We start from the raw sequence: 18,230 nt of genomic DNA, 5'->3' as shown, positions 1-18,230 counted from the left end.
AAAGAGACCCATTTTGAGATTACTACAGGTTTAATATGCCCCTTTCCCCTTTTCTGTTCAATGATTTCTAGCTTTTGTTTTGTATTTGGGTACATCACTTTTAACGGTTTTATATTAATGGGACCTAAACCTCTTTTTTTCTCATTATCTCTCCTCATCAGATGTGGAACTTCACTATGTTGACTATGGGTAAATTTCTACCAAATTAGAAAGAATCTGTTGGGTACACAGTTGGTTAATTCAGATTGTTGGTGGCTCTTTTCCCTTCATCTAGGTTAGGTCTGACAAAAAGGCAAGTAAGTAAAGTAGCCAGGTATCAGAGGAGGCAATCAGGCTTCCAGCAGGCCTTGGATGTTATTTTTGGAGCAGTGCTCATCTTTTGGCCACTTTTAGAACCTTGTTACACTTATGAAATTTATCTGTGCCTTGAGCTTAGATTGATAACCTAAAAATCATTTCATGTTTTAACTATATGTTCTAGATTTTCCAGGAGTGTTCTGATTTTAAATATTCCATCCCTTTGTCTTTTCATAGAAATACATTTATTCCTCAGTCAGAAGGATGCCCCTTCTGATACTTGATTCTTGGTTCATATAATAACTGCTAGGCGAGTCACCAAAACATTCCCGAGTTACCATTATATATGCCACATTAGACTCTTAATTGTAAAAATTGCCATGATATTTATGTGCTGTTAAGAGAGGAGAACAGAGTGGTATCTTTTTGCTTGTTTTGGAATCTATAGATTTGATCTTTTTTTTCTGAAATGGTTATTGAGTTGATGATAGAGGTGATTTCAGGGAGTGAGGATTAGCAGTTGTAATAACATATTGGAGGGAGAAGGATAGAAAGAGTTATGGTTTCTGACCAGAAATGGCCTGTGGATGAAGCCTTATATGATTGCTATGTGTGACATCTTGAGGTGGTTTTGGGATTCTAAACTGAGAATCCCCCATCCACAACTCTTATAATTCCCCCCCCCCCAATGTATGAAGTAACATATATCGGACAATAGATTAATTTTCGTAGGTGTAATGGAATTTTATCAAAATAAATATTGTTAAAGCACACATTCCTTGGCTGCAAGTTTTTGATGTGAATGAATTAGATCATCTCAGTCTTTGTCCACTAATTGAGCAACTTAATTGAGTACTCAGCTAGTTAAATACTCAACTAATTGAGTACTTAATTTTCTAGGTACACAGCCTCTTATGTATTCCTTTCTTTCTCATAGTTTTGGTTTTCGGTTCTCTATGTTTTATTGTTGGTGTGTGTTAGGGAAGTTTGGTTCATATGAATCTTAGAGAACAGATAAAATGGATAGTTTTGGAATTTAGATTGTAGGGCTGTTTGGATGTTTGAGATAAAATGAGGGGAAGTTAATTTTACCTTGATGTCGAGATAAAAGAGATTATAAAGATTTAAGCTACATTTTAGCTCAGTTCTTTTCTTTAGACTACAGTGAAAATAACACATAATCAAGTTTGTTTTTGAGAATGACTTCTACTTGAATGGGAATAAAGAAAGCTTATTACATAGAATTCTGCTCAAAAAGATGCCATTTTTCTCTGCCGTGAAAGAAATGTAGAATGCTTTGTAATGATATTTTGTATGGATATTTTGTATTTTATACTATTATGTATTTTTATTAAAGTTGTGGGGATCTTAAACAGTGATTTCATTTTATTTTAATTTAATTTAATTTTATTTTATTTTGGTGGCTGGCCAGTATGGGGATCTGAACCCATGACCTTGGTGTTGTAAGGCTGTACTCGAACCAATAGAGCTAAACAGCCAGCCGAAGATGATTTTAGAATGTGTTAGAATTTGAGATTTTAATCACCAAAATGTTTAAAATTCAATGAATAAAATACAGCTATCAAAAACCTTCCGTATTCTAGCTGTTGTGAATACAGAAATGATTTTATGCATAGCAGATTGGTTTACTGTAAAAATTGGTAGCTGGTATTTCCAGGTATTGAAATGATTCTTTTAAAGGCCTTCTAACATAAAGACAGTTGAACTTAATTAACTGAGGAGCAAATCATCAGTGTTGCATAACAAAATACCATGAACTAGGTGGCTTAAACCACAGAAATTTATTTTCTCACAGTTGGAAGCTGGAAGTCCAATATCAAGGTGCTGGCAGGGTTGGTTCTCCTGAGGTCTTGCTCCTTGGCATGTAGATAACCATCCTCTTGCTGTCCAGGAATGCTCCTGGTGTCTCTTCTTATAAGGACACCAGTCACATTGGATTAGGGTGTCACCCTAATGGCCTCATTTTAACTTAATCACATCTTTAAAGACCTTATATTCAATACAGTCTCAGGTACTGGGGGTTGGAACTTCGACATATGAATTTGGGGAAACACAGTTCAGCCCTTAACAGTAGGTAATGAAATCAATCTAGAAAGACAATAAATAACTTTTTAGAATTACTTATTTTGTTTTCTTTTATTTAATATGGTTTGTGTAGAAGTGCAATTGTTCTGTGTTTTTTGTTTCATGTCTCCTAGCCGGAGAATTTTCATCCTCGGGCCTTCTCATCATGTGCCCCTCTCTCGATGTGCACTTTCCAGTGTGGATATATATAGGACACCTCTGTATGACCTTCGTATTGACCAAAAGAGTAAGTATATGGAAATCTTATAGCTTTTAACTAACTGAAGTTCTTTTAATAGGAATTTAATAGTAAGATAATTTTAAAATAAGAATATCATAAGTAATATTTCAGTTTTTAAAACAAAATTTGTTGTAACTAATCTGTGTAAAACAAAAACAGAGAAAATCTTTCAAATCTACAAAAGACAACTAGTGTTTTGCTCCTATCTACAGAAATCTGTCAGATCCACTAGTCTGCAGACTGTAGTGGTTAAATTTATATTCAGGGAAGTACCATGTACTCATTGTACCACGAGACAAGAAATTAGTACCCACACCAATTGATGAAAGATTCTGTTCATGTTTGTCTATCTCTGTGTATATCACTTTTCTCACTGTAACTAGGTAATGGTGATAATACCTTTATTTCATCTTGGATGATTTTTATGGACTAAAACAAGACTAGTTGTGAAACTCTGAAAGAAAGGTACTGTATAAATCTTAAATATATTTTATTTTTAAATACATGTTATTATTTTAATTTAGTTTTTCTTCCAGAGTTTCATAAGTCATATTATTATTGAGTTGTTTTTTATACAATAGATGTGTAAAGGAAAACCCTTTGACTTTTATAAGGGTAGTTTTGGGTGAGTGGGGGAGAATAATTTAAAAAATAGAGAACTGTATAGAGAATAGTATAAAAAATATTGGTGTACTCATTATCCACAATTTACTCAGAGTTTTCCCCTCATTCAGAACTCAATTTATCTTCCCAAGAAGTAGGTGAACTTGGTGTGTATCTTTCCAGTTCATCAAATTATAGTTTAAGGGGCCGGCCCCGTGGCGCACTGCTACAGTGCGCCGCTTGGGAGCACGGTAGCGCTCCTGCTGAGGGTTCGGATCCCACATGCAGACCGGCCGCTCACTGGCTGAGTGAGGTGCGGGCGCAGCACCGAGGGTTGCGATCCCGTTACTGGTCCCGGTCCGGTACGGGCGCGACACTGAGGGTTGCGATCCGTTGCCGGTCACGAAAAAAAGAAAAAAAAAAAATATATATATATATATATATATATATATATAGTTTAAGTATGTTAGGGATACTATTGTTTCAAGAAATTTTTGCCACAGTTTCTTCTGTAGAACGAAATAATCTACTTGCAAAAGAAATGATTAACTCTTTTTCCTTATCTTAGGCCAAATTTTCATGATTTGGGTTTTAAGTATTATAGAGCATTAGCAAGTTGTTGTTAGAGTACATCTTATTAATGAAGCATGAAGTATTACTAACGTTAGTCCCTGAGATGGTTTTAGGGAACCACTTTGCTTTTAAAAACTTGTTGGAGCATTCACAAAGTTGAGGAAAAAAAAAAAAAAAAAAAAAAAAAAAAAAAAATATATATATATATATATAGTTTAAGTATGTTAGGGATACTATTGTTTCAAGAAATTTTTGCCACAGTTTCTTCTGTAGAACGAAATAATCTACTTGCAAAAGAAATGATTAACTCTTTTTCCTTATCTTAGGCCAAATTTTCATGATTTGGGTTTTAAGTATTATAGAGCATTAGCAAGTTGTTGTTAGAGTACATCTTATTAATGAAGCATGAAGTATTACTAACGTTAGTCCCTGAGATGGTTTTAGGGAACCACTTTGCTTTTAAAAACTTGTTGGAGCATTCACAAAGTTGAGGTTTTGGATAGCCTGTCAGTGAAGAAATGGAGAATTCTTAACTACGTATAATTTTATAGAAGAGAGGTTATACCACTGTTTGTTTCTTTGATATTGGTAAACCCATTTAAAGATCTGCTTATAAAAATGTTGATTTTGTTCTATGATAAAACAAAAATATTCGTTTCTTTTTTTTTTAACATATTTTATCTTTTTCTTGTTCTACAATATCTACTTTTAAGTATAACTCATCAGAAGGGTCTGAATTACTAGGTCATTTTAAGTTGGCATGGTACTGTGGTGAATTTATGTTCTGATCTATACCACAAACTTAATTTTGAATTTTGTGGAAAATAGCATTCTTAGTGGGAATTTTCTGTTCTTGATATGGCAGAAACCTGAGGTCTGAAATGGTAATGCCACACATTTTATTAAAAAACAAAACAAAACTCAGAAACTATGTTATTAACCTCATGAGTAAATAGACCTGTGGTTTTTCCATATTTCAGTAGGAATTGTATTCTTGCTAGTATCATGTACTGATTAAAGTCAAGGAAAAGCCCAGACCCATAGGTGGTTTTAGAAATAATGAATGGAACTGATGAAAAACTTAAATTATTTTTTATATAACTATGTAACATATGCAAATGATGAATAAGTCTTTAGATGTACAGTATTATTATTTTACTTGGTACGTAAGAAACTAGTTGTTTTCCTTTTTCTTCTTTTTTTAAAAATAAAAATGAAAGAGAATACTATGTGGTGCTTCTGTCTCTTGCCAAAGCATTTGTTACTGGGTGGAATCTTACAGGATAAGGATATACATTAATATATTTGTTTTAATATATTTTGAAATCTCTTTAGTTTATGGAGAACTGTGGAAGACAGGAATGTTTGAACGTATGTCTCTGCAGACAGATGAAGATGAACACAGTATTGAAATGCATTTGCCTTATACAGCTAAAGCCATGGAAAGGTACATTGATTGATATAAGAAATGCTAGAGAAATCATAGACATTAATTTCTTTGGAATTATTTTAAAATAATTATTAGGGTAAGAGATTAAAAAAATTTTTTTGTTATTTGAAATAAAAATTTGAGATTGGAGTGTCTTAATGTGGATTGAAGCCGGTTTTGAAGGCTGACCATGAATTGATGAGATTGTTTTATTATGTAGAAATATAAAAAAAAAACACCCACGTGTGTGTATATGTGTATTTTGTTTGTCTGATTATTTATTTGGCATTTCTTTATCTCAGAATAATAATTATATTTTTTAATGGTACAGTGCTATAATTAATCATAAAAAATTTTAGATTTGGAAGTAACTTTGGAGGTCATTTACTTCATCTTATACAAAGTACATGAATCTCTTTTATAATATGCTTGACAGATTATTTGTTACGTGCTAAAGGTCTTCTAGTGATGGGGTGCTCACTAGACTATCAGCAGAATGAGGACAGGGACAATATCTATTTTGCTCTTATACCCCAATGCCTTGCATAATGTCCAACACATAGTAATACTTAATTTATTTTGGTAAAATGAAAAAAATTGTAGTAAGTATTTTGTTTCTTCTTTTAGGGCAGCATTTGATTTAGAAAGTCTTCTCTTGTAGGTCACAATTCTCTAATTTTTTCAACCATTTTCTTTATATGGACTTAATATTCTATATACTGTTTGATTATTCTAAATATGGTAAGATTACTCCTTCCCTGGGTCTGCTCATAGTATTCTCTTAGTAAAGTACATGCTGCATTGTAGGTTCTCAGTAAATATTTGTTAATTAAATCTATTAATCAAGTCCTAGATTACATTAACATATTTTATGCTGATACCGGTGTTTAGCTAAAACCCAAGGCTTGCTCATGCTATCAAAATGGATTATTTTCTCAGACTTTTGTGTGGCTGATTTCTTTTTAATTCTAAATGTGTATGTCTTTGCAGTTATTTCTATTTAATTTTTTCTTGTTGGTTTTAGTTTATAATTAGTCTTTTTGGATCATTTTCACTCTTAATTCTGTGTTCAAAGTATTATTTACTTTTCTCAGTTTTTTTTTATCCATGTTTCTTCACAGTGATAACCATGAGGGATTACATAAAACTGAAAAAGTTTCCAAAAGTCAGTGTGATATTAAATTATAAGCAAGATAATTTTAGGTTAACTGTCTTTTAATACATTCTAATTCTTCAGATATTTTGAAAACATATATATTGTTTATTTCTTGGATTGTTGGTATAATCAGAACTTCTCATTCTTCAGTCACAAAAGATAGTAGAACATTTTTGTTATTTGCTGAAATGTTTGCATATTTTATCATGAAAAAATATAATTTAGACTTAATAAATTTTAATATAATAGAACCAATAAGCTGACATCAATATCCCTAAGGAGATTTTAACAAAATAACATTTTTGTTATTTCAAAAGTAAAACATGTATGCTGTGGAAAATTTAGGAAAATAGAAACTTAAAACCAACGAACAAAAGTCCTAGTCATAATTTCCCCCCTTTTAAATGGTGTTAAATAAACACTCCCTCCTTATGTACATCGGGATCCCTAATACTGACTCTTAGATAGTACTTAATACTTTTCCTTTGTAGCATTTATTGCACTCACTACATGTAACATTTATTATTGAGTAACAAATTCCTCCAGAATTTAGTGGCTTAAAATCACAACTGTTTTATCATTTACTATTTTTGGTTCAGGAATTGGGGCGGGGAACACTTTGCTCTGATCCACAAGATATTGACTGAGGTGGCACACATGGGGCTAGAGGATCCAAGATGACCTCACTCATATGTCTCAGGCCTTAGTGCTGGCTTTCATTTGAGATCCCTCATTTGTTTTCCAAGTGGCCTGTTTGTTCATCAGCCAGGGCTTCTCTCTCGACCACTTTCTAGGAGGATAGCCTCAACTTCTTTACTTGGTGATTCAGGGTAGCAAGAGAGCAAAAAACAGAAATTTCAAGGCCTAATAAGGCCTGGGCCCAATACTACACAGCACCATTTCCACTGAATTCTGTCTTCAAAGCAAATAAAATCACTATGTCAGCTAAGATTTAAGGGAAGATGAGATTCCTCCTCTTGGTTGGAGGAGTAGCATCTGTGTACAAGAATAGGAGAAATTGTTGGCAACCATCTTTGCAGATGGCCTACCGCAGTTCTTCCTCTTGTGGATAATTTATGTCTTTCTTTCATGTAATACACACCAAAGCCCTCCCAGGATGCCCAGAAATCTCATTCAGTTATGACCATGGGCTCAAAATCCATTATTTTATGATCTGCATCAAGTTAAGATGTAAATGAGGCTCCTTAGGTGTGGCTTTTCTGATTTGGAGATGTAGGAACTGAAAAATCACCCCCCCCACCCATACACTTAATATACAATTTTGAGACAAGCATAGTTAACCACAGTTGACACTCCCATTGGAGAGTGAAAGAATGGGAAGCATCATGTAGCAGTCTCTGGTCCAAAGCAATTCTGAACTCTAACGAGGGAACGGAGAATGTTCTATTTTCTATTTTCTGGTAGTGGTTTCGTAGTTTATTGTTTTTCTCATCTTTTGGCTGGGTCCCTTGGTCTGTTGGCTCCACTCTCTGAGTCATTTTTGCTTTTCTTTAGGGAATGGGGCTTGTTTGCACCTGAGTAGCAGTCTTAGTCTGCTTCATGTATGTGCCAATGTGAAACCCTAGAGGCTTCTTTCATTTGGAACAGTGTTTCTTTTAGTTCAAACTGATAGAACTCCTTTAACACTTTGTGGGTTTTCTGTATATCAGATTATAAGTGCATTCCATTAGACAAAAGTCACATCCACAATTCTTTCTGAGTCAGGACTCCCTCTATTTTGGACCCCAAGTTAGCATCCTGTACATTTCTTAGAAGCCCTTTTGCCTACGTGAGAGGGTGTGCAAGCACTGCCTTAAATCTTTCTGAGGTTTTAATAAAGGATCTTATGGATACATTATTAATTTGATGATTGTAAGGCCATGGTTTACTGGCAGTGCTCTGGATTTGATCTCTGTTTTAATGCCATTTCTTTGACAGTCTTTTGCTATCTGAAGAGGCCAGTGATCAGAAATTGTTATTTTTTCCAACCCTGCAATTCCTGGTTAGATTTATTTCCTTTAAATTCTCCTTGCAAGCTAAACAGTTTGTTATTTAGTTTATGTTTTTCTTCTTGTACCTTTTCATACTCTGGCTATCAAAAAGACACTAACACTTTGAATATTCTGCCTGGAAATCTCCTTAGCCAGTTCATTAGGTAAAGTTACTTCATGTGACAGTTTTTGCTAGTTGTTCTGCCAGTAAATAATGCGGGTTATCTTTTTCCAACATTCTTACAGCAGTTTACTTACTGTACTTCTAGTTTCTACAGTCTCCTTCTAGCCCTTTTAGCTTCTGCCCACATCTGATTCCCAAAAGCCAATGTGACATGTTTTAGGTTTCTGTTACAGGAGCATCTCATTCCCAGGTACTGTTTTTTTTGTTTCAGTTATTTATGGCAGCATAACAAATCACCTCAACATGCCTGTTTTCCTGCTTATGATTAGAAATTCATGGATTAGAAATTTGGTCAGGGGTCAGTGGAGACAACTTGTCTCTGTTGCATCTGCTGCCAGTTAAAGCAGGTCTACTTAGGCTGATGGCTCCAAGATACCCTCACTTTCTCTCTGGGGCTGTGGTTCTGGTTGTCTCCTGAGGCACTTCAGTTCACATCTTCATTCTCGTCTATCTCTTTCTGTTGTCATTCATCTTTCAGAGCCTCTCTCTCCACATGTTCCCCTCTCCAGCAGGATAGCACTGGACTACTGTACATGGCAGTTCAGGGTATCAATTGAGCAAAGTAGAAACCTCCAGGTCTCTTAGTATCTAAGACCAGAACTGGTACAGCATCACTTATGCCACACTCTACTAGTCAAAGTAAGTTGCAAGGCTAAATCCAAGGAGAGGGAGAAATAGTCTTTATTTTTGATGGGAGGAGTGGCATTGAGCATTTAGAGGTGGGAGGAAATTTTGATGGTCATATTTGCAGGCACTGCAGTTAAATAGGTCTTCGAGTGATTACTTATTTATAAGTATGTCTCCCTTCCGTGGTAGTTGCCTAATCTGTTCTCTGTCTTGAGCTGCTAGTCTACATTACATCTTCTGTGCCTGGCACAGTACTTGTTACACAAAAGGATTTCAGTAATTGTTGAATGAATTAATAACTATCTTCCCATTTTCAATTTGAGGGGTCTTCAAAAAGCTCATGGAAGGATTCGTATTATCTTTTAATTCAGTTTTTCCATGAACTTTTTGAGGTGCCCTTGTACTTTAATTAAATATTTTTATGGAAATGGGATCAAATGCTCTCTTTTAAACTGCTTATCATATCCTGAATGTATTTCCATATCATTTTCTTACTACATTTTACAGACTTTATATAAGACTTTCTAGTACATACCTATATAATTATTTAATCAGTTCTTGAACATTTAACTTTTAAACTCCCTCCCATTTTTCACTATTATAAGCAATATGGAAATGGGATCAAATGCTCTCTTTTAAACTGCTTATCATATCCTGAATGTATTTCCATGTCATTTTCTTACTACATTTTACAGACTTTATATAAGACTTTCTAGTACATACCTATATATTTAATCAGTTCTTGAACATTTAACTTTTAAACTCCCTCCCATTTTTCACTATTATAAGCAATTGTTATGCTTTTTAAAAAAGTAACTATATAAGGTAGTATTTGTAATTCTCTGTATTATTTTATTTATTTATTTATTCTCTATTGAATCATAATTATACATATATTTGGGTTTCAACATTGAGGTATGTTGATCAAATCAATATTATTAGCATATATGTTATTACAAATTGTACTTATTCTTTATGCCCCTTATCCAATCTCTCCCCATCCCCCTCTCCCTCCCATCTCTGATAACCCTAGATTTCTTCTCTCCTTCTGAAAGAGTAATGGTTACTCTGTTGATTTGTTGCCTAGATGATCTGTCCAGTGCTGAGAGAGATGTGTTCAGGTCCCCCACTATTATCATAGAGTAGATGCTTCTTCTGTCACTCTGGAATAGGTTTTGTGGAGAGAGATATCCTCTTCTTTTCTTTGGTCTCTGCTGGTGACTCTCTTTGTGTCAATGCACTTGAGTGGCTGGTGGGCCATCTGCATGGTGATTGTGGCATCTAGCCGCTTTTGCGCAGCCATGGCTATTTTGGTGGCTGTGATGGGCCACCCACATGGAGGTGGTGTTTTTGGCTTGCTCCTTGCCTGGCTGCAGGAGGAGGGATCGTTCCAGGCTCTATCTGTTTATACATTTTAAGATGTTGTTGCGGAGCAGTTGGGTGGGATAGAGAGAGAGAAAGAGGGAAGGAAATACGGTGGGAGAAGGAGGGAGGCCATGGTTGAGGCTCATGGCACCCCCCCTCATTTCTTCAGGGGAGACTGGGGGGCTTCTGGTGGTGGCTTGGTTGTTGCTGGGCTGAATGCAGATGTTGGGGGTGTGGCCGAAGCCCTCAGTCCCCCACTGCCCCAGCTTGGGAGCCTGGGGCGCTTCCTGTGGAGTCTCAGTGGTCATCACTGGGCTGGTTGCAGGTGTCGAGGGGTGTGGCCAAAGACCTTGGCCCCCCACTGCCCCGGCTTGGGAGCCTGGGATGCTTCTTGTGGCAGTTCAGTGGTCATCGCTGGGCTGGGTGTGGGTGTTGGGGTTCTTGGCCTAGTCCCTCAGACCCCACTGCCCTGGCTCAGGAGCCCGGGGCACTAACTGTGGCAGCTCAGTGGTCGTTGCTGGGCTGGTTATGTTTGGCAGGGGGCATGGCTGAGGCCCCAGTCCTCTCTGCTCCCTGGCTTGGGGGCTCAGGGGGCTTCCAGTCCTTTTAGGTTTTATAGGTTTTCTTTGGTGAAGTGAGACCTTTACTAGTAAATATCAAACTTTGTCTCTGTTCTGTGGGTATTGTTTTTTCTTTCGGTTCTGTGTTGGATTATTCGTTGTTTCCACCACTCAAACTCGGCACTGGAACTAATTTGTTGTCCTTTGCTTACTTCTAAGATGGAGGAACTTCCTGTGGGAACCAGCACTTGAGCCCTGTGGTCGAGCTAAATTGCTGCTTTGCTGTTGATTCCCTCGGGAAGGCTTTTTTTGCAGCTCAGGTTTTAATGGTTGACTTTGTAGGTACTTCTGGTCTTGTGAGATCTGATGCACCTGGGTTGTGTGGAACTCTGGTCTGGAACTAATTCTTTTCAGCAAACTGCTCCCCCTGCAGTTCTATATTCCTGACCAGTCTACACAGAGTGGGCCCGTGCTGACTGGAGAGCAGATCAGCTGTCCTTGCTGTGCCCCAGTGTTTCCCCAGTGGGCCTGTCTCCCCTACTGCCTATACTCCAAACACTTCCCATGGGCTGGGCCATGCACAGGTCCCTTGCAATGACTCACGGGCCTCTGAGTGGCTCCTTTTGTGAGTTGTTGTGGCTCCTTGCTCCTATGTGGATCCAGAGGAACCCTGTTAGTGGTCGTGCTGGCCTGGGGGCCACCAAGGCACTCTTCTCTCCTGCTGCCTCCAAGCAACTTAATAGGAAGAGCACAGCAGCGGCTTTTGCCAGCTCCTGCTCTGTGCACTCACCAGCTCCAGCCTTGAAGTGGCTGGGATTCGAAATGGTAGGAGCGATCCTTTCTTTTCTCTCATTGTGGTTTCTCCCACTTTCACGCACTCCGTAGGTCTCTCCTCCTGTTCCCTTGATCTCTAGCGGCCCCAGCTTGGCTGTTGTTGCTTTTTAATAGTTGGGAATTGGTTGATTTGTGGGGGAGAGTGATGCTGGGGACCGTCTATTCTGCCATCTTGACCAGAAGAGCTGTATTATCTTAAGTAGATTTTTAAAATGGTATGTATTAGAGCTTTTAAAAAAATAACGAGTAATATAAAGGAGAAAACACAAAATGACCTGTAATCTCATTGCTCAGTTAACTCTACTGATATTTAAAAAAATATGTGTACATGGTTAGAAAATGTAAATAAAACCAAGTAGAAAATGAACAGTGGAAGCCTCTGTGGCTTCCACTGAAACAGTGTTTACTGCTACTAAAAATGTTTACATATACTAACATATATTTCTGCACATATAAGTTTGTGTGCACATGTAAAGTTTATACAAACGTGTTTACGTACTTTTTTGAATTAAATCATGTAAGTGAGATATCTTATGCACTTTATCCTATTCCTTTTTTCCATGTATTATCTTTAATATTGAAATTCATAATAAGTTTTACAATCACATATAATTGCATTTGATGGAGGTTAGATTAAGGTTATGTTATGATATGTGGAAACCCATCTATCTTGAAAAAATCAGTTAACTCTTAAAATTAATAGCATTAGGGGCTGGCTGTTTAGCTTAGTTGGTTGGAGGGTGGTGTTGATAATGCCAAGGTTGAGGGTTCGGATTCCCCACTGGCCAGCTACCAAACAAACAAAGAAAGAAACAAAAACAGTATTAGGTCACAACTCTTCTTTTTCTTTGCAGTTTTCTCTGCTCAGTTACCTTTTTCTCCCTTTTACTGTTTTTCTCTATATCATCCTCATTCACCATTTTATAGCTTAAAATTTTAATTTTTTTTTGTAATTTACCTACAGTAAAACTTACTCTGTGTGGCATACAGTTCTACGAGTTTTTGACAAATACATGGAGTCATATGTATCCAACACAATCCAGATACAGAACAGTTCTTTTGCTCCAGTTTCACTGCTTTTTATTCAGAAAAAATGTGCAGAATTTATAGAATGCTTTTTAGTAACTTTGAAATTGTTTGATGGAAATATATGGCACTTTAAAACTGTTCATGTTCACTGTAAAAATACCATTAGTATCTTCTTAGGTATATCATAATTTTGTTACTGTTAATATTTTGGAACATGGACAACTTGAAAGCACAGTACAGTGTGTTTAATTCTGTTTCATTTTCTGCTTGGATTGGTTCTGTCTGTCTTACAAATGTGTCATGGCTAGGATTCATTAACTCTTGGGGTACTTAGTTATCCAAAAAGCCTTGTTTTTGCATAGTGTACATAGATAGTTAAATCTTGTTATTGTTATGTTTATTCACATTTACTATATTTTTCAGTTCCCTGAGTGAGGACACAACATTAGATGCCTTTGTGTGGTATCAAATAATACTCATAACTAAGCAGTTTTTCCTATTAACACATTTCATTAGTATGGTACATTTTTTACAATTGATGAACCAATATTGATACATTATTATTTACTGAAGTACATAATTTAATTAGGGTTTACTCTTTGTGGTGGATAGTTCTATGGCTTTTGCCAAATGCCTATCATGTCATGACAGTACATATATTTAGAATAGTTTGCCCTAAAAACTCCTGTTTGTTCTCTTCATCCCCTTCCCTCCTCCTTCCCTCACCTCTCATAACCACTGATGTTTTTAGTGTCTCCATAGTTTTGCCTTTTTGTGAATGTCATATAGCAGAATCATACAGTATGTAGCCTTTTCAGATTGGCTTCTTTTACTAAGCAGTATGCTTTCAAGATTCTTCCATTTTTTTTGTGGTTTGATAGTTTATTTCTCTTTATCACTGAATAATATTCTATATTGTGGATGTATCATAGTTTGTTTATGCATTAAGCTGTTGATGGATTATTGCTATGTTGAATTAATATCTATATTGTGGATGTATCATAGTTTGTTTATGCATTAAGCTGTTGATGGATTATTGCTATGTTGAATTAATATCATATTTGCTACTGTTTTCTATTCATTGCTTTTGTTTTGTGGGGGGTTTTTTTGTTTGTTTTTTTTTTTGTTTTCCACTTTTTCTGCCTTCTGGTTTTAATTGTGCATTTTATGTGATTACAACTTTTTCTTCTTTCAGTGCATCAGTTATATGTATACTTGTATGTGTGTATACATATATATATTTTACTGTTTTTTAGTTATTGCCTTAGAGTTTGCAACAAACATTTACAAACAATTTACAACTTTCAAGTAACACTATATTGCTTCATGGGTAATGCAGAGATTTTTTTTTTTTTTTTTTTTTGTCTTTTGTCTTTTGTCTTTTTCCGTGTCCGGCAACGGATCGCAACCCTCAGTGTTGCCCCCGTACCGGACCGGGGACCGGCAACGGGACTGCAACCCTCGGTGCTGCCCCCGCGCCTCGCTCAGCCAGTGAGCAGGAACCGGTCTGTATGTGGGATCCGAACCCTCGGGCGGGAGCGCCGCCGCGCTTCCCAAGCGGCGCACTTATCCAGTGCGCCACCGGGCCGGCCCCAATGCAGAGATTTTCTAACAGAGTATCACAGTTTCTCCTTCCTGTCCCTTATAACCTTACTTTCATTTATTTCATTTACCCATATGTTATAATCATCAAATTCAATTGTTGCTATTATTATTATGAACAAATCATTATCTGTTACATGAGTTAAGAATAAGAAAAAACGAAATAAAGTGGTTGAAATATATGGCATTTAAAAACTATTCATGTTCACTGTAAAAATATCATTAGTATCTTCTTAGGCATATAATAATTTTGTTACTGTTAATATTTTGGAACATGGACAACTTGAAAGCACAGTATAGTATATTTAATTCTGTTTCATTTTCTGCTTGGATAGGTTCTATCAAGTCTTACAAATGCATCATGGCTACAATTTGGTAACTCTTGGGGTACTTAGTTATCAAAATAATCTTGTTTTTGCAAGATTTGACTTTGATTTATTCTTTCTCTAACATGCTTTCTTTATGTAGATCCAGTTTTCTGACCTATATCATTGTTGTGCTCTTTGAAGAACTTCTTTTAATATTTCTTGCAATCCAGGTCTAATGTCTAAATTGACTAAATTTCTCAATTTTTGCTAGACTAAGAAAGGCTTTATTTCTTCTTCATTTGTGAAAGGTAATTTTGCTGGGTACAGAATTCTAGGTTGCTGGGTTTTTTTTTTCAGCACTGTAGTTCACCTGTTGCTTGCATGGTTTCTGAAGAGAAGTCCAATGTAATTCTTATCCATGCTTTTCTATGGGTGAAGTGTTTTTCTCTCTGGCTTCTTTCAAGATCTTTTGTTTGTCTTCGATTTTCTGCAGTTTGAATATAATATGCCTAGGCGTAAATTTTTTTGTTATTCATCCTTTTTGGTGTTCTTTGAGCTTCCTGGATTTGTGGTTTGGTGTTTGTCATTAATTTTGGAAATTTCTCAGTGATTACTACTTAAAATATTTGTGTTCCTTTCTTTCCTTTTCTGCTATTCCCATTATATGTATGTTGCAAATTTTATAATTGTCTTACATTCTTGGGTATTTTGTTATGTGTTCTTCATTCTTTTTTTCTATTTACTTTTCAGCTTGGAAAGTTTCTGTTAACAATTCTTCAGCTCACTGATTCTTTCTTTGGCCATGTCTGGTCTACTGATGAGCCCATCAAAGACATTCTTCATTTCTTTTTTTTTTTTTCATGTCCGGCAACGGACCGCAACCCTCAGTGTCGCGCCCGTACCGGACCGGGACCGGCAACGGGATCGCAACCCTCGGTGTTGCTCCCACGCCTCGCTCAGCCAGTGAGCGGGAATCGGTCTGTATGTGGGATCCGAACCCTCAGCGGGAGCGCCGCCGCGCTTCCCAAGCGGCGCACTGTAGCAGTGCGCCACCGGGCCGGCCCAGACATTCTTCATTTCTATTACAGTGTTTTTGATTTCTTTCCTTTCCTTTTTTTTTTTGTCTTTTGTCTTTTTCCGTGTCTGGCAACGGATCGCAACCCTCAGTGTTGCCCCCGTACTGGACCGGGGACCGGCAACGGGATTGTAACCCTCGGCGTTGCCCCCGCGCCTCGCTCAGCCAGTGAGTGGGAACCAGTCCGTATGTGGGATCCGAACCCTCGGGCGGGAGCGCCGCCGCGCTTCCCAAGCGGCACACTATCCAGTGCGCCACCGGGCCGGCCCTCTTTCCTTTCCTTTTGATTCTTTCTTAGAGTTTCTGTCTCTCTGCTTATATTACTCTGTTCTTGTGTGTTATCCACTTTTTCCATTAGAGCCCTTAGCATATTAATAATAGCTATTTTAAATTCCTGATCTAATAATTATAAAATCTCTGGTATGTTTGAGTGATGCTTGCTTTGCCTCTTCAGACTGTGTATTTTGCCTTTTAGCATGCCTTGTAATTTTTGTTGAAAGCTGGACATGATGTACTGGGTAAAATGAATTTAGGTAAATTGGGCCTTGAGTGTGAGGTTTTATGTTTATCCGGCTGGGGGTTAGGCTATATTTCCTGTTTGTTGTAGCTGTAGGTGTTGAAGCTAAAATTTCCTTGTTTTTGTCTCCCTTGTTTTCTTTGGTTACCACAGAGACTTATTAAATAGGGTCTGAGTCTTGCATTTCTTCCAGTTGCATTCTTATGTTATCATAAAGGTGCCCCATGTATATGGGGTTGTACGGGCCAAGGGAAAGCTTCTTCTTCACCCTTGAAAGTTCACTAAAAATCACTGACTAATTCAAATTAATATGAAGAAAAAGCATAGCAAATCTTATTTTAATGTGCATAGAATGGGGGAATCGAAGAATGATTGTCCGGTAACTCATTGGGGTGCAGACACTTACATATACCTTTTCATTGGGAAAAGGGAGATGGGGGGTATAGGAGTAAATGATTCTTGGGGGATTCAACGGGCCTGGAGAACATACAGTGGCCTGGACAAAGTTTATTTGGCCTGCAGAACAGAGCAATGACTGGTAAATGATTTTCTTTAAAATACTGAATGGGAAATAGAAGGCAATGGTCTGTGACAAAAATCTGTCAGGTGTGTTGACAGACTCCAGTCTTTCTTCCTGTAGGATGAGTTAAATTAATGAAAACTCAGGGAAGGGACCATAGGTAATTACCTTCTTCTTTGGCGTGCTGAAGATGTTAGGAAGATAAGGGAGCAGGAAGACTGGGGTGTGTGTGTCAAAGAGATCTTGAGAATCTACTTTTTTATTTCAGCATGTCAGAGCACCATATTTTGGGGTAACAGCCTCTGAGCCCCAACACTGGTAAATGTGGGGGGAGGGGAAACATTCTGTAATCCTATGATTAGGTCAGGCATTTTTATGGAGAACAGAATGCTCAGGGTATGCTATTTAAAAATAATTACCCTGGGCTGAGCCCGCCCAGATCTTGAGATGCTCAGGACTGCTTCTAGAATCCTTGGGAAATTGGAAGAATATATATAGGAAAGAAAATTCTCATATTCTTCAAAGTTGTTAGGGAAGAAGTATTCAAATTAATGGCAGGGGAAGAATAAGCAAATAAATACAATATTTTGTCTAATTTAAAATGTCATCAATTTTAAGATGTCAATTGTTTATGTTACACTAATTAATAAAAAACAACTGCCAATTAAATGATGTTTTGTTATCACTTGGAATATTATAATTCACTTTTTTATGCTAGAATTTAGAATTTTCATAGTCTGTGCCAGTAAGAACATTGGTAATACAGTGGTTTTGTTTGTTTATAAAGAGAGTGCTCTACTATTGGTTCAGGGATTTCAACTCATTTTAATCTGTTACATATCTTGGATATATAAATTTTCTGCAGCATGGTTTAAGCTATAGGACACAAAAAGAAGGAATAAAATTTCCCTCTACTTTACTGAAGTGATCAAAAGAGCCCTGTGAGGTAAGTATTTATTATCTCTATTTTTACAGATGACAAAATTGAGGCTTAGGATAGTGATCTGCAGGTGGCACAGCATGTAAGTGGGAAAGATGGATTTTCTTTTTTTTTAAAAACAGCTTTATTGAGGCATGATTTACATACTAAAAAATACGTCCATGTAAGTGTTCAACTCAATGATTTTTTAGTAACTTTATAGAATTATGCAATTATTCTCTCCAGTTAGTTTTAGAACATTTTCATTACCCTAAAAAGAAACCTTGTGCCTATTTGAAGTCAATCCTTGTTCCA

The 18,230-nt window shown here is 36.8% G+C and overlaps 1 protein-coding gene across 1 annotated transcript in view; it reads left to right on the top strand.

The window, feature by feature from the left end:
* The window catches only part of MEMO1 (mediator of cell motility 1), a 135,811-nt gene that overhangs the window by 89,005 nt on the left and 28,576 nt on the right, over window positions 1-18,230 (top strand). Inside the window, exons 4-5 of the mRNA XM_008583356.1 lie at window positions 2,517-2,629; window positions 5,135-5,246. Of these exons, the coding sequence (XP_008581578.1) occupies window positions 5,161-5,246 (86 nt within the window). The 5' untranslated portion in view covers window positions 2,517-2,629; window positions 5,135-5,160. The remainder of the gene's footprint in view (window positions 1-2,516; window positions 2,630-5,134; window positions 5,247-18,230) is intronic.

The sequence above is a fragment of the Galeopterus variegatus genome, unplaced genomic scaffold (genome assembly GCF_000696425.1).
Source record: "Galeopterus variegatus unplaced genomic scaffold, G_variegatus-3.0.2 Scaffold2894, whole genome shotgun sequence".
Lineage (NCBI taxonomy): Eukaryota > Metazoa > Chordata > Mammalia > Dermoptera > Cynocephalidae > Galeopterus > Galeopterus variegatus.
The sequence above is the reverse complement of the archived record's forward strand: the minus strand, read 5'-3'. Positions and strand labels throughout refer to the sequence as shown.